This window comes from Taudactylus pleione, unplaced genomic scaffold, assembly GCF_031769625.1.
Source record: "Taudactylus pleione unplaced genomic scaffold, aTauple2 ptg001994l, whole genome shotgun sequence".
NCBI classification, from domain to species: domain Eukaryota; kingdom Metazoa; phylum Chordata; class Amphibia; order Anura; family Myobatrachidae; genus Taudactylus; species Taudactylus pleione.
This window is the reverse complement of record NW_028286390.1, coordinates 79,368-92,492: the sequence shown is the minus strand read 5'-3', so window position 1 is coordinate 92,492 and position 13,125 is coordinate 79,368. Positions and strand designations below refer to the sequence as shown.

Below are 13,125 nucleotides of genomic sequence, written 5' to 3'. Positions count from 1 at the left end.
CCTGAGCTGGCTAGAAACATAAAACTAACGCTGCGTCTCCGCCATTGATGGTAAAACCACCGACCACTGAGGGTGAATCATCCATGGCTGCTACCCCTCAATGGTGAATGCCGACCCTCCAACATGATCCCTTCCATTAGGTACAAAACACTCTGCTCCTGGACTTCCCTCCTAATGTATGACTGCAGACACCTGTGCATATACACCTGTCTCATCAATTACTAGTTCACCACAGGTGTCTGCAGTCATACATTAGGAGGGAAGTCCAGGAGCAGAGTGTTTTGTACCTAATGGAACGGGTCATGTAGGTGAATGGCCGCCCCTAGTGTGCACCGAGGGCCCCTATTACTGTCAACAGTTTATTTATAGCAACTCTTCTACAAAACTTAGGCCTTGATTCAGACCCACTCGCGAGCGGCTGTCCGCTCGCAAGTGGGTCGATGTTCTGCACTGAGCATGCGCACGACGGAGGGAGCTCCGTCGTGCGCATGCGCCAGACGCGACGAGCGAAGGAAAGTCCTTCGCTCGTTGTGTCTGATCAAAGGGGGCGTGCTGTCGATGTTGATTGACAGCACGCCCCCTTTGGTGGGCGTGCCTCCCTGACGGGGGCGTTCCCACGGGAACGCCTCCCGTCAGAAGCCAGCCCACTGACATCACTAGTGATGTCAGTGGGAGTGATTTTGGCTCTGATAGAGCCAAAATCACTCCGGAGCTTGCGGTTGAAAACCTCAACCGCAGGCTCCGGCTCGCAGTTTCGATGGTCACGATGGTCACGACCATCGCGGCCATCAAACTGCACGCTCGTATAGGCTGTGGGTGGTGACCCACAGCTATACGAGCGTCCAGGAGGACGCTCCATTTTTATGGAGGGCGGCCCTCATTCAGAGCGTACGGCTCTGAATGAGGGCCTTAGTTTTTAACAAATATGAGATAGGTATAACCGTATGCTCTTCACCCAGTCTGACGCCCAAATCGGTAAAAACAGTGTCTCGACCATTTTGGGGCATTGGGTAGGGATGGCCATCGACTATCGATGATTCTGAATAATTGATGGTTTATGGCCGATGTTGAATGCTTTTGACATCGATGAGGGAGAACCAGATAGTTCTCCCCCATCAATATCAGAGCAAAACCGAATGTATTTTTTTTTTTTGTTGTTCAAGGTGTCAGGACTTAAAGCATAGCCCCGCCCCTGGCTCCCGCGAAGCCCCGCCCCCACGTTCTGATTGGCCCACGTGCCAGTAATAAAAAATAAAAAAAATAGGGATGACCATCGGTTGGTGATACCATCGATGGTCATCCATGGCATAGTTTGTAGCCATCGATGGCTACTTGGTATATTGCAATCTATAGTAACCATCGATGGTAACACAACCGAGGGCCATTCCTTACATGGGGAACTCAGCTCTGCCACAACAAATATGGCGCCTCGGAGCCGGACACTGTGACGTCACTAAGGCTGCACCAATCAGCGGGCTCGTTTGGGGCTGTGCGTCCATCCGTGTCCGGTCGCTGTAGTATGCGGCGCGGAGGCACAATAACAAGGAGGAGATGTGATCGCACAGCGCCCCCCGGAGTAAGTGCAGCCGCCGCCTCCCGTTACCGGCGGGAACCCCGGGACACCTAGCTGTGCCTCCCCGTGTCCATCTCAGCCAGTGCCTCCACACTGTTCCATCCCTGCGTCCATCTCTTTGTGCCTCCCCCAGTGCCCCATCTGCCTCCCTGTGTCCATCTCTGTGCCCCACCTGCCTGTGCCTCCCCTTGTGCCCCACCTGCCTGTGCCTCCCCTTGTGCCCCACCTGCCTGTGCCTCCCCTTATGTCCCACCTGCCTGTGCCTCTGTGTCATCCTATCATTCCTATACTGTCATATCCCTCCACCCCCCCTTATCCCATTATGTGGGACCCCCGCTTTACTCCTGTTCTCCTTTTGGGGAAACCCCAGCACCATTACTCTGTGGGACCCTGCCACCTGTCTGCTGTGAGGATGCCCATTCCCTCCTTGGTCTCTGCCCGGGACCCTGCCACCTGTCTGCTGTGAGGGTGCCCATTCCCTCCTTGGTCTTCGCCCACATCTTCCCTCTTTAGTGTATAATTATATCTATATACCTCTGTGGTCTCCGCTTCCTACATTACTGATTGTACTTTCCAGCCGTCATCCTGATTTTATTTGGCATTACTATATAAATATAGACCATATTGTGCGATGTGTAGATATAATTCACACGGACACAGCGGGATGTACTCGCACTGGCCCGATATAGCCGTATGTCAGTAACATGGCCTCCATGCCTGGTAAGCCTCTAATAGATTGGGCAATTTCCTGGCATGATGCTGGTAAATGTGTTTGACAGATCAGCGCCTTCACCCGTGTGTGGTCAGTAACTGGCTGCGTCTCTTCCAATGTTGGTGGCTGGGTCGCACTCGGGTTCTGGTGCTCGTACCAGTTGTTGTGGTCAGTCTGGGTGCAGCCGGTGTCAGTGTTATTGTATCTTGTCTGTTCTCAGGTGATGACCTGGAGGCACGGGTGACTGACTGCACCATGCTCAGCCTGGTATTCATCTGCGCCCAGAAGGTGGTGTCTGATCACACCTCCGTCCGGAGGGCTCTGGACTTCATCCCTGAAGAGCTGTACCCGGTGCTGTTCAAGGCTGCTTTCCTGGGCAAGAAGACCCTGGTGCTCCAGGACCTGGTTCAGCGATGGCCTTTTTCTGTGCTGAACTTCCAGAGACTGCTGCATGGGGACAGGGACGGCCTCTCCGGCCAGCTACGGGAGAGTCCCAGCAAGCTGTGTGTGCAGGCTGTGATACTGGGCGTCATGGGCTGCCTGACTGAGGCGCTGACCAGGGAAAAGGGGCGGAGCCCTGTTGGGTAATAATCCTTATTAGCGCAGGCATCCATGAAGTGTGACTGGATGGCGATATGAGCTTATTTACAAATGGAGTGGTGTTTGTTATCTATCACATGATGGCGGGGGGACCATGTGCTGGATCTTGCGTAACTTGGTTTAAATCATGTGACCTAAAGAGGTGGAGCCTTTTTTCCAAGTATACGCAAAGTGTCACAGGAGAATCTAGTTAGATGTGATAAGGCGTTTACATGGGTTAACGTGGGTACAATCAACTTAACACGACTGGGCTTATATTGCCATTATTTACATCATTTTTGGGGTGATGCTCTCAAATTCAAAATAATGGGTTAAAAGATCTTGGACAAGTATATGGGGAGGCTGTATGGATGGGACGGGTATATGGGGGGGTACTGTATGGATGGGACAGGTATATGGGGGGTACTGTATGGATGGGACGGGTATATGGGGGGGCGCTGTATGGATGGGACAGGTATATGGGGGCGCCGTGTGGATAGGACAGGTATATGGGGGTGCTGTGTGGAAGGGACAGGTATATGGGGGCGCAGGTATATGGGGCGCTGTATTGATGGGACAGGTATATGGGGGCGCTGTATGGATGGGACAGGTATATGGGGGTGCTGTATGGATGGGACAGGTATATGGGGGTGCTGTATGGATGGGACAGGTATATGGGGGTGCTGTATGGATGGGACAGGTATATGGGGGTGCTGTGTGGATGGGACAGGTATATGGGGGCGCTGTGTGGATGGGACAGGTATATGGGGGCGCTGTATGGATGGGACAGGTATATGGGGGCGCTGTATGGATGGGACAGGTATATGGGGGTGCTGTATGGATGGGACAGGTATATGGGGGTGCTGTATGGATGGGACAGGTATATGGGGGTGTCGTATGGATGGGACAGGTATATGGGGGTGTCGTATGGATGGGACAGGTATATGGGGGTGCTGTGTGGATGGGACAGGTATATGGGGGCGCTGTGTGGATGGGACAGGTATATGGGGGCGCTGTGTGGATGGGACAGGTATATGGGGGCGCTGTATGGATGGGACAGGTATATGGGGGTGCTGTATGGATGGGACAGGTATATGGGGGTGCTGTATGGATGGGACAGGTATATGGGGGTGCCGTATGGATGGGACAGGAATGTTAATGCATCACATACTAATGAATCTAGAACATTTATTTGCTGAAAAACGCTATTATTAAAAAATGCAAAAATCATCCATTTCACACATTATAAGAGCCCCAAACACTTTTGTCCCTAATAGACTTCTGTGCTGTTTATTCCATATTTATTTGCACTTTTTTGGATATAAGCTCATTTCCACATTGTTCCGCACCCTTAACGTGGTTATTACCAGCTAGAATTACCGCACAACTGCAATAAGCCTCCTCTCCTGCTTGCTCGTTAAGCAGGAGCGCGCATATACGCGATAATCAAAATTGCTGCGTGACAAGTGCTTTATGCCCCGGTAATTACCGCAGCTAATTGAATCTGACCCATAGTATTTGCAGCAGGTCCTGCGTGAAAGTCCCTGAAGTATTATTAATGTAATTAATCGATGGTTGAACCATTATTTCTGGACCCGTTTTTCCATCCTGTAATATGTGGGGGTTTCAGCTTTATTATTTCCTGACCTTTCCGCTGAGCGATGCATAGTACATACCAGGACGCTTTTACACAGCGCTGCTGATGAAGGTGACGTGTGCTTTTCATATATCGTCTTTATCGTTTCACAATATCAGAACCTCCTGTCCCTAATGTTTTACCCACAGGAAGCGGAGACTGCGGCTCCTGGACATGACGGGGACGCACGACGACGGTCTCGAACAAGGACCGGACACGATGAGCTTGTGGTCACGCACAGTGACGTTGGCCAAGGCCTGCATTGACAGCTCCAAACGCCGCTGCGATGAAACGTCTCAAGTGTCAAAGCGCAGGAGGGGACACGGTGACGCACCGCAGCCGGCTCCCGACTCGGTCTACGTCCAGGTGCGAGTGGATCTCTTTGTCAACAGCACGTCCTACGGTGTTCTGCGGGAGGCGCTGCTGGTAAGCTCGCACAGCCCCTTACGCCTGCAGTGCCGGGATCTCCGGGCTGAGGAGCTGTCTCTTCGCAGCACTGTGGGGTTACTGGAACTCTTGAACCCCGCTGGGGTCCGGCAGATAGACCTGAGGTTTAATAATTTGGGTCTCACTGGCCTGAATGTTCTGCTCCTGTACATGACCAAGTTCACCAGCCTGCAGAGCCTTAAGTTACCGTACAGCAACATAGACGTCAGGCGCCTCTCGCCCGCCATGGAGGAAGCGATGCAGAACTTCGCCTCTCAGATCTCCCAGCTGTCCTCCCTGAAGGAGCTGAATCTCGGCTCTTCACGGCTTTCCGGCCGCCTACGGCAGCTACTCGGGTAAGTGGTCTCTTTACTGGATGCGCCGGTCTGGGTGGCATCTGGTATTTTGGAGGGTGCAAAATGTAAAACTTTGGGCGGTATCCAATTAGCCCCGAACATTGTTCTCTAATGGATCCCCCGGGGCTATCCAATTAGCCCTGAAGTGGCGCCTGGCGCCGGTATTTATCGTGGGTTTTTTTTTTTCAAGACCTGATGTGTCCTGAAAAAAATCCACAAAGTGAAGTTTTTTCGCCCCCCGCAAAGGCGATAACACATCGGTCCGTGAATTTATCATGGATCCTGTGTTCTCGCCAGAAATATCCTATTATTTCACCCAAAATAATAGGATAGGGTGAAAAAACGGGGATAATCGGCGAAAAACAATCTGTTGTTCGCCGCTAATTGGAAACGCTCCTTTTTTTATTTTATTTTGGGTAACGAATTCCACCTGAGCTCTCTTCTCTAGCTGCCATCGCCGGTATTCTGAGGATAACTGATCACATAGAGCTTACTCCAGGGTGCTCTTCGGAGTAAATGTGTGAGGGGTAGGGATTGCTGACTGAGGGGTTCATAGTAAGGGATTGGGGTTAATGATAGGACGGGAGCTTTGATGAGTTAGGGTTAGTAATGATTGTTCTTGGAGGGGAAGTGTTATTTAATGACTGGTGATTGGTTAATGAGCATGATGAAGTTGATGGTGACTGTGGATGGGAGCGTTAATTATAATGAGGCAAGTGGAGCAGGATTGGCTGGTGTAAATCACATTGGTTTAAACCAAATGTTTAAAAAATAACAAACTTTTTTTTTTTATTAAACGGTGGCTACAGGCCTGGCGCTGTGACTTCTTAAAAAAAAAAAAAAAAGAAAAGCCTATTCTAAGTGAATCCCCCTGGTACTATTCCACATTGTTGTTGTTGTTTGTGGTCTTCATTTGAGTGAGTTGAACCAATACAGTAAATTCATACACAACAGAGAAATAGGGCGGGTGAACCACATCAGTGAGGTACACAAACTCCTCCTCTAACAATCCTATAGGACAGGAGAAAACCACAACATTCTCAATCTTAAAGGATAAACAACTCCAAAACATTAAAGAGGCACCACACAGAGACACGTCATGGTTTCAGCTCCTTCATGTTTATTTCAATTCAAAACCTAAAGTCCTACTGAGATGAGTGGAAAGAAGAACAGTCTGGCTCTGTTTTGGGGCAGTGTACTAAGCCTTAAAGAGTAATAAAGTACCAACCAATCAGCTCCTAACTCATTTTTCAAACACACCCTTTAACATGGCTGTGAGGAGCTGATTGGCTGGTACTTTCTCTGCCCACTTTTACTCTCCAAGGCTTTAGTACATCTCCCCTTTTATGAGATAAAAAAAAATTCCTAATAACTTTGTATTGTTAATGTCAGAAAGCATTAAATCATGGTTGATACATAGCAATGTTGCACAGTATTAATATAATAAGCAGGATTCATTTTTTTTTTATTTTTTTTAAAACATTAATGCAAAAAAAAAAAAAACTGGTTTAAACTATTTTTTTTTTTTTTGTGAAAGTTCTTTTCCAACCCTGGAAGTGGTCTGGGTTATTATGTGGAGAGGTGAATGATGAGGGTGTGGTATTTGTGTAGTCCTGCAGTATATGGGGAGGTCAGACCTGCTGGGTAGTGCCTGCCAGGGGGGGGTGCTGGGGTAGTGCTGTCTTGCAGTATATGGGGAGGTCAGACCTGCTGGGTAGTGCCTGCCAGGGGGGTTGCTGGGGTAACGCTGCCTTGCAGAATATGGGGAGGTCAGACCTGCTGGGTAGTGCCTGCCAGGGGGGGTTCTGGGTAGCGCTGCCTTGCAGTATATGGTGAGGTCAGACCTGCTGGGTAGTGCCTGCCAGGGGAGGTGCTGGAGGAGCGCTGTCTTGCAGTATATGGGGAGGTCAGACCTGCTGGGTAGCGCCTGCCAGGGGAGGTGCTGGGGCAGCGCTGCCTTGCAGTATATGGGGAGGTCAGACCTGCTGGGTAGCGCCTGCCAGGGGAGGTGCTGGGGCAGCGCTGCCTTGCAGTATATGGGGAGGTCAGACCTGCTGGGTAGCGCCTGCCAGGGGGGGTGCTGGGGCAGCGCTGCCATGCAGTATATGGGAGGTCAGACCTGCTGGGTAGCGCCTGCCAGGGGGGGTGCTGGGGCTGCGCTATCTCGCAGTATATGGGGAGGTCAGACCTGCTGGGTAGCGCCTGCCAGGGGGGGTGCTGGAGCAGCGATGCCTCGCAGTATATGGGGAGGTCAGACCTGCTGGGTAGCGCCTGCCAGGGGGGGTGCTGGGGCTGCGCTGCCATGCAGTATATGGGGAGGTCAGACCTGCTGGGTAGTGCCTGCCAGGGGGGGTGCTGGGGCTGCGCTGTCTTGCAGTATAGCAGCCTTACTCTGACACATGGTAAATGCCGTCTGTTTTCCTTGCAGAGGTCTGCAGACGCCACTGGAGAGCTTGGAACTGGCCTTCTGTTATCTTCTCCCTGTAGACCTGTACTATCTCTCCCAGAGTATCCACGTCTCTTTCCTCAAGAAATTGGATTTCAGCGGGAACAACCTCTCGGATCTTCTTCTACAGCCCTTCCAGCAGCTCCTCAGTACAGTCTCTGCCTCTCTCCTCCACCTGGACATTATGGAGTGCAAGCTGACTGACGCCACGCTCTCCATGTTCCTGCCCACACTCTGCCGCTGCTCCCGTCTCCGATACCTCGGACTCTTCTGTAATCCCATATCTTCTCAGGGTCTGAAGACTCTTCTGCAGAACTGTGTGCACATGCCAGAGCTACAACTGGTGGTCTACCCGTTTCCACTGGACTGTTGCACCTTGCCCTGGCCGGTCTCTTCTACCTCGCTATTGGACAGCTTGTTTGACCAGGAAAAACTTGTCCGGGTTGGGGCAGAACTGCAAGAACTGCTGGCGAGCGCTCAGAGGACAGACATTGTATGGACGACAGACATGTGCATGCACCGCGCTCTGGATTACTTGAATTTATAGCAGTGCTAACGATGGACTGGCTCATTCTCCCCAACAAAGCGCGTCTCGCTACCATCACCCAAAACGTATTCAAGGTAGTCGTGCACAAGGTCCTAAGTCAGGACGGAACCGCGGCCTTATCTAGTGCTAGTGCCAATATGTATGTTGTAAAGAACTGAGCTGGTGTCAGACCAGCTGCCTACTCCACGTTTACGTATAATAACCAATCGATGTGTTGTCTTAAATGTGTTTATTTAACGTTCTACCAGTTGACTAAAGATGGCTATTCTCAGCATTAGCCAGATTTCAAAAATACGTTCTACCAGGCTCCTGTTCCTTACATGTCATTCTGTTATTTCATGTTACTGTATGTCTACACCCCCCCATGTAGGGGTTCTGTGTGTAGCATTCTCATGTACTGTAGGCACACGGCTGCATCTGACGACTATGTTGGCAGGGATAACATACCTTACTGCGCAGGGAGATAACATACCTTACTGCGCAGGGAGATAACATACCTTACTGCGCAGGGAGATAACATACCTTAGTGCGCAGGGGGATAACATACCTTAGTGCGCAGGGGGATAACATACCTTAGTGCGCAGGGGGATAACATACCTTAGTGCGCAGGGGGATAACATACCTTAGTGCGCAGGGGGATTGAGAGATGACTATTGGATGATGACTGAATGCTAGTGTTCATTCTAGCACCCTGCACCTGTCACACCCCGTGCAGTTCCTCTTTCTTGCCTGGGGTGTCGCTCTGGTGCTTCTAACACACGCTGGTCTGTGTGCTAGAAGCACCAGCTGAGTGTGCTAGAAGCACCAGAGCAGAGCGCGACACCCCAGGCAAGAAAGAGGAACTGCACGGGTTGTGACAGGTGCAGGGTGCTAGAATGAACACTAAATAAGTACACATTCATGTTGTACGGGCAAAAGACAGGTCTGATGGAGTGAACTGCACCGCGCATCGCTATGTTATATCTGAAGCGAAGTACCTAGTACCCCATATGCAGACTAAGATTCAAGATTAAGGAAAATATGCGCAATATGGGAATTGCACCAGGTGCCATATAGCACAAAAGTGATAGGTTTATGAGGACAGAACCTGTAGAGGAATTACAGAATAATCAGTAATGTCTCATCGGTCTGGTGAGGGTCACGCACTAACCGTAACACGTGTGCGACTTTACAGTCTCCTGTCCTGTATTCACCTGCGTTTTGTGGTTCCGTAATTCCATGTGCAGTATATATAACAATAGGCAGCGCTGCAATGGTGATTTCACAGTCGCATTATAACACCCCCCCCCCAATTCCTCCCCTCACCCTCCCCTGCATATTTGTACTTCTGTATTTTTAACTATAGTTCAACTCCTGCAACTAACAGGATATTGGGGCTTATTTTATTGTATACATGGACTTTGTGTAATAGAACAATTGGCGTATTTTGCTGGTCACATTTTGTCCTCAGGTGTGGGGGGAGATCAGGACCTGCGCAGGTTACCTGGGCCTCAGGTATACGCAGTCGCCACTTCCAGACTGGTAGATGCCCCTCGATGAAATGTCTCCGTGGTTACAGGTTACTGAGAGTAAGCACCTCCCAATAAGCAGCTGTGCACCCCTGAGCCCTATCTTAGGCTGGCCACACACTAGACCAACTTTCATCCAACTAGATGATTGGTTGGAATGAGAATCTGGTAATGTATGGGGGTAACTGACAATCAGCAATTTCCTCCCAAATGCCGGAAAATGGACAAAAACTGTTGTTTGAACAAATTGTTTAGATCAAACATTTAACAAACTTGTCTGACGCAATTTTCATCTGTTTTCTGGCGTTTAGGAGCAAATTGCTGATCATTAGTTACTCCCATACGTTACCAGGTTCTCATTCCAACCAATCACCTAGTTGGATGTAAGTTGGTCTAATGTGTGGCCAGCTTTAGGCTGGGTACACACGTAAAGATGATCTATCCAACTAGGTGATTGGTTGGAATGAGAATCTGGTAATGTATGGGAGTAACTGATGATCAGCAATTTGCTCCTAAATGCCAGAAAACAGATGAAAATGACGTCAGACAAGTTTGTTAAATGTTTGATCTAAACAATTTGTTCAAACAACAGTTTTTGTCCATTTTCCGGTGTTTAGGAGCAAATTGCTGATCATCAGTTACTCCCATACATTACCAGATTCTCATTCCAACCAATCACCTAGTTGGCTGGTTGGACAGATAATCTTTACGTGTGTACCCAGCCTTACAGTGAGTCTGGTTGTGCTGTGATATTATACGTATAGGAGGGGCTGGGCTCTGAGTACACAGGGATCAGGCACAAATCGGCTCTTGTTTATTTTATAAAACATGAAGCCAACTCCAAATAGTGATTTCCTTCATACGTACACACTACAGCTCAGGCGCCTTGTTGCCATTTGAAAAATGTTAATTGTTGAATCCAGTGGTTTACAAGCAGATGACCGGAGGCGCTATAAGGATTGCCGCTTTCATCTAAAAACTGGTGACCGCAGTGATGGCGTGTCTTGTTCCTCCGTGAGTGGCGCAGTCTGGGAATCTGCACCTGGGATTTCTTCATATACCTACTGTAAGAACCTGACCGTCACTGATCCTTTCACAAGAATCTTCATAGGAAACAAAAAGGAAATGTAGATTGTTGCTGCTGTGATCAGTGTCTTGTGCGTGATTGCTTATTACTGTTATAATGATTAAGACGTCATCTATACAGACAGAGAAACAAGATAACGCAGGCCTCGTGCCCAGTCCCACATTGCTGGTTACGTCCTCCCTACGTCTCTGCACGGAAAGAGAATGGATAAGTATGACGATGATAGATATATATATATATGTGTATATATATATATATATAAATATTTAGCATTTGGGTCAAATATGCAAAATAATATTTCCAAATCAACACTAACAGGGGTATTCAATATGGGAGCGAAAAGTCCATGCTGGACTTTTCGCTCCACATCGGAGATTATTCTGGGATAATGTATTGGGCGTGCGCCCGCTTTATCCCCGTATTCAATATAAAAATCAACGAAAACGGGACCTGGCAAAGTGGGATTTGCGATAAACTACGACATTTTCCTGGAAAAAATTGTAGGACCTCCCTAAAGCTGTAAAAACATGGGGGATCACTATGGGTACCCCCGTTTTAGCCTGCAAATGAAAGTCGGGGACTTAAATAGCTGCGGCAGGTGCTTTTTTCCCGACATTGAAGAAGTGATGCAGAAGATCACTTAGATTATTTTTTTCTTTTTTTTTTTCAGTGGTCCCATCAAACTTGGGGTACATGAAAATGGGTACTAGTATATTTTGATGTCCCTAAAGTAAGTTTTTTAAAATTCGGCAATTGTGCACCTGCCGCTAATAATCTATTATAGAATACACCTGCCGCTAATAATCTATTATAGAATACACCTGCCGCTATAAATCTATTCTAGAAAACACCTGCCGCTAATAATTATTCTAGAATACACCTGCCGCTATAAATCTATTCTAGAATACACCTGCCGCTAATAACCTATTCTAGGAAACACCTGCCGCTAATAATCTATTCTAGAATACACCTGCCGCTAATAATCTATTCTAGAATACACCTGCCGCTAATAATCTATTCTAGAATACACCTGCCGCTAATAATCTATTCTAGAATACAACTGCCGCTAATAATCTATTCTAGAATACACCTGCCGCTAATAACCTATTCTAGGAAACACCTGCCGCTAATAATCTATTCTAGAATACACCTGCTGCTAATAATCTATTCTAGAATACACCTGCCACTAATAATCTATTCTAGGAAACACCTGCCACTAATAATCTATTCTAGAATACACCTGCCACTAATAATCTATTCTAGAATACACCTGCCGCTAATAATCTATTCTAGGAAACACCTGCCGCTAATAATCTATTCTAGAATACACCTGCCGCTAATAATCTATTCTAGAATACACCTGCCGCTAATAATCTATTCTAGAATACACCTGCCACTAATAATCTATTCTAGAATACACCTGCCACTAATAATCTATTCTAGGAAACACCTGCCACTAATAATCTATTCTAGAATACACCTGCCGCTAATAATCTATTCTAGAATACACCTGCCGCTAATAATCTATTCTAGAATACACCTGCCGCTAATAATCTATTCTAGAATACACCTGCCGCTAATAATCTATTCTAGAATACACCTGCCGCTAATAATCTATTCTAGAATACACCTGCCGCTAATAATCTATTCTAGGAAACACCTGCCGCTAATATTCTATTCTAAAATACACCTGCTGCTAATAATCTATTCTAGGAAACACCTGCCGCTAATAATCTATTCTAGAATACACCTGCCGCTAATAATCTATTCTAGGAAACACCTGCCGCTAATAATCTATTCTAGGAAACACCTGCCGCTAATAACCTATTCTAGGAAACACCTGCCGCTAATAATCTATTCTAGAATACACCTGCCGCTAATAATCTATTCTAGAATACACCTGCCGCTAATAATCTATTCTAGGAAACACCTGCCGCTAATAATCTATTCTAGAATACACCTGCCACTAATAATCTATTCTAGGAAACACCTGCCGCTATTAATCTATTCTAGAATACACCTGCCGCTAATAGCCTATTCTAGGAAACACCTGCCGCTAATAATCTATTCTAGAATACACCTGCCACTAATAATCTATTCTAGGAAACACCTGCCGCTATTAATCTATTCTAGAATACACCTGCCGCTAATAGCCTATTCTAGGAAACACCTGCCGCTAATAACCTATTCTAGGAAACACCTGCCGCTAATAACCTATTCTAGAATACACCTGCCGCTAATAATCTATTCTAGAA

The 13,125-nt window shown here is 47.7% G+C and overlaps 1 protein-coding gene across 2 annotated transcripts; it reads left to right on the top strand.

Moving 5' to 3' along the window:
- The first annotated feature begins 1,447 nt into the window (after positions 1–1,447).
- On the top strand, positions 1,448–8,569 carry LRRC14 (leucine rich repeat containing 14). 2 transcript variants are annotated; one of them, XM_088465563.1, is made up of 4 exons: positions 1,448–1,576; positions 2,506–2,869; positions 4,650–5,282; positions 7,711–8,569. In XM_088465563.1, the coding sequence occupies exons 2-4, from the start codon at positions 2,541–2,543 to the stop codon at positions 8,273–8,275; spliced, it is 1,527 nt and encodes a 508-aa protein (XP_088321689.1). In that variant the 5' UTR covers positions 1,448–1,576; positions 2,506–2,540; the 3' UTR covers positions 8,276–8,569. The 2 variants fall into 2 exon arrangements, with proteins under 2 accessions (XP_088321689.1, XP_088321688.1); XM_088465562.1 differs by lacking the exon at positions 1,448–1,576 and adding an exon at positions 1,586–2,293.
- Positions 8,570–13,125: the final 4,556 nt, after the last annotated feature.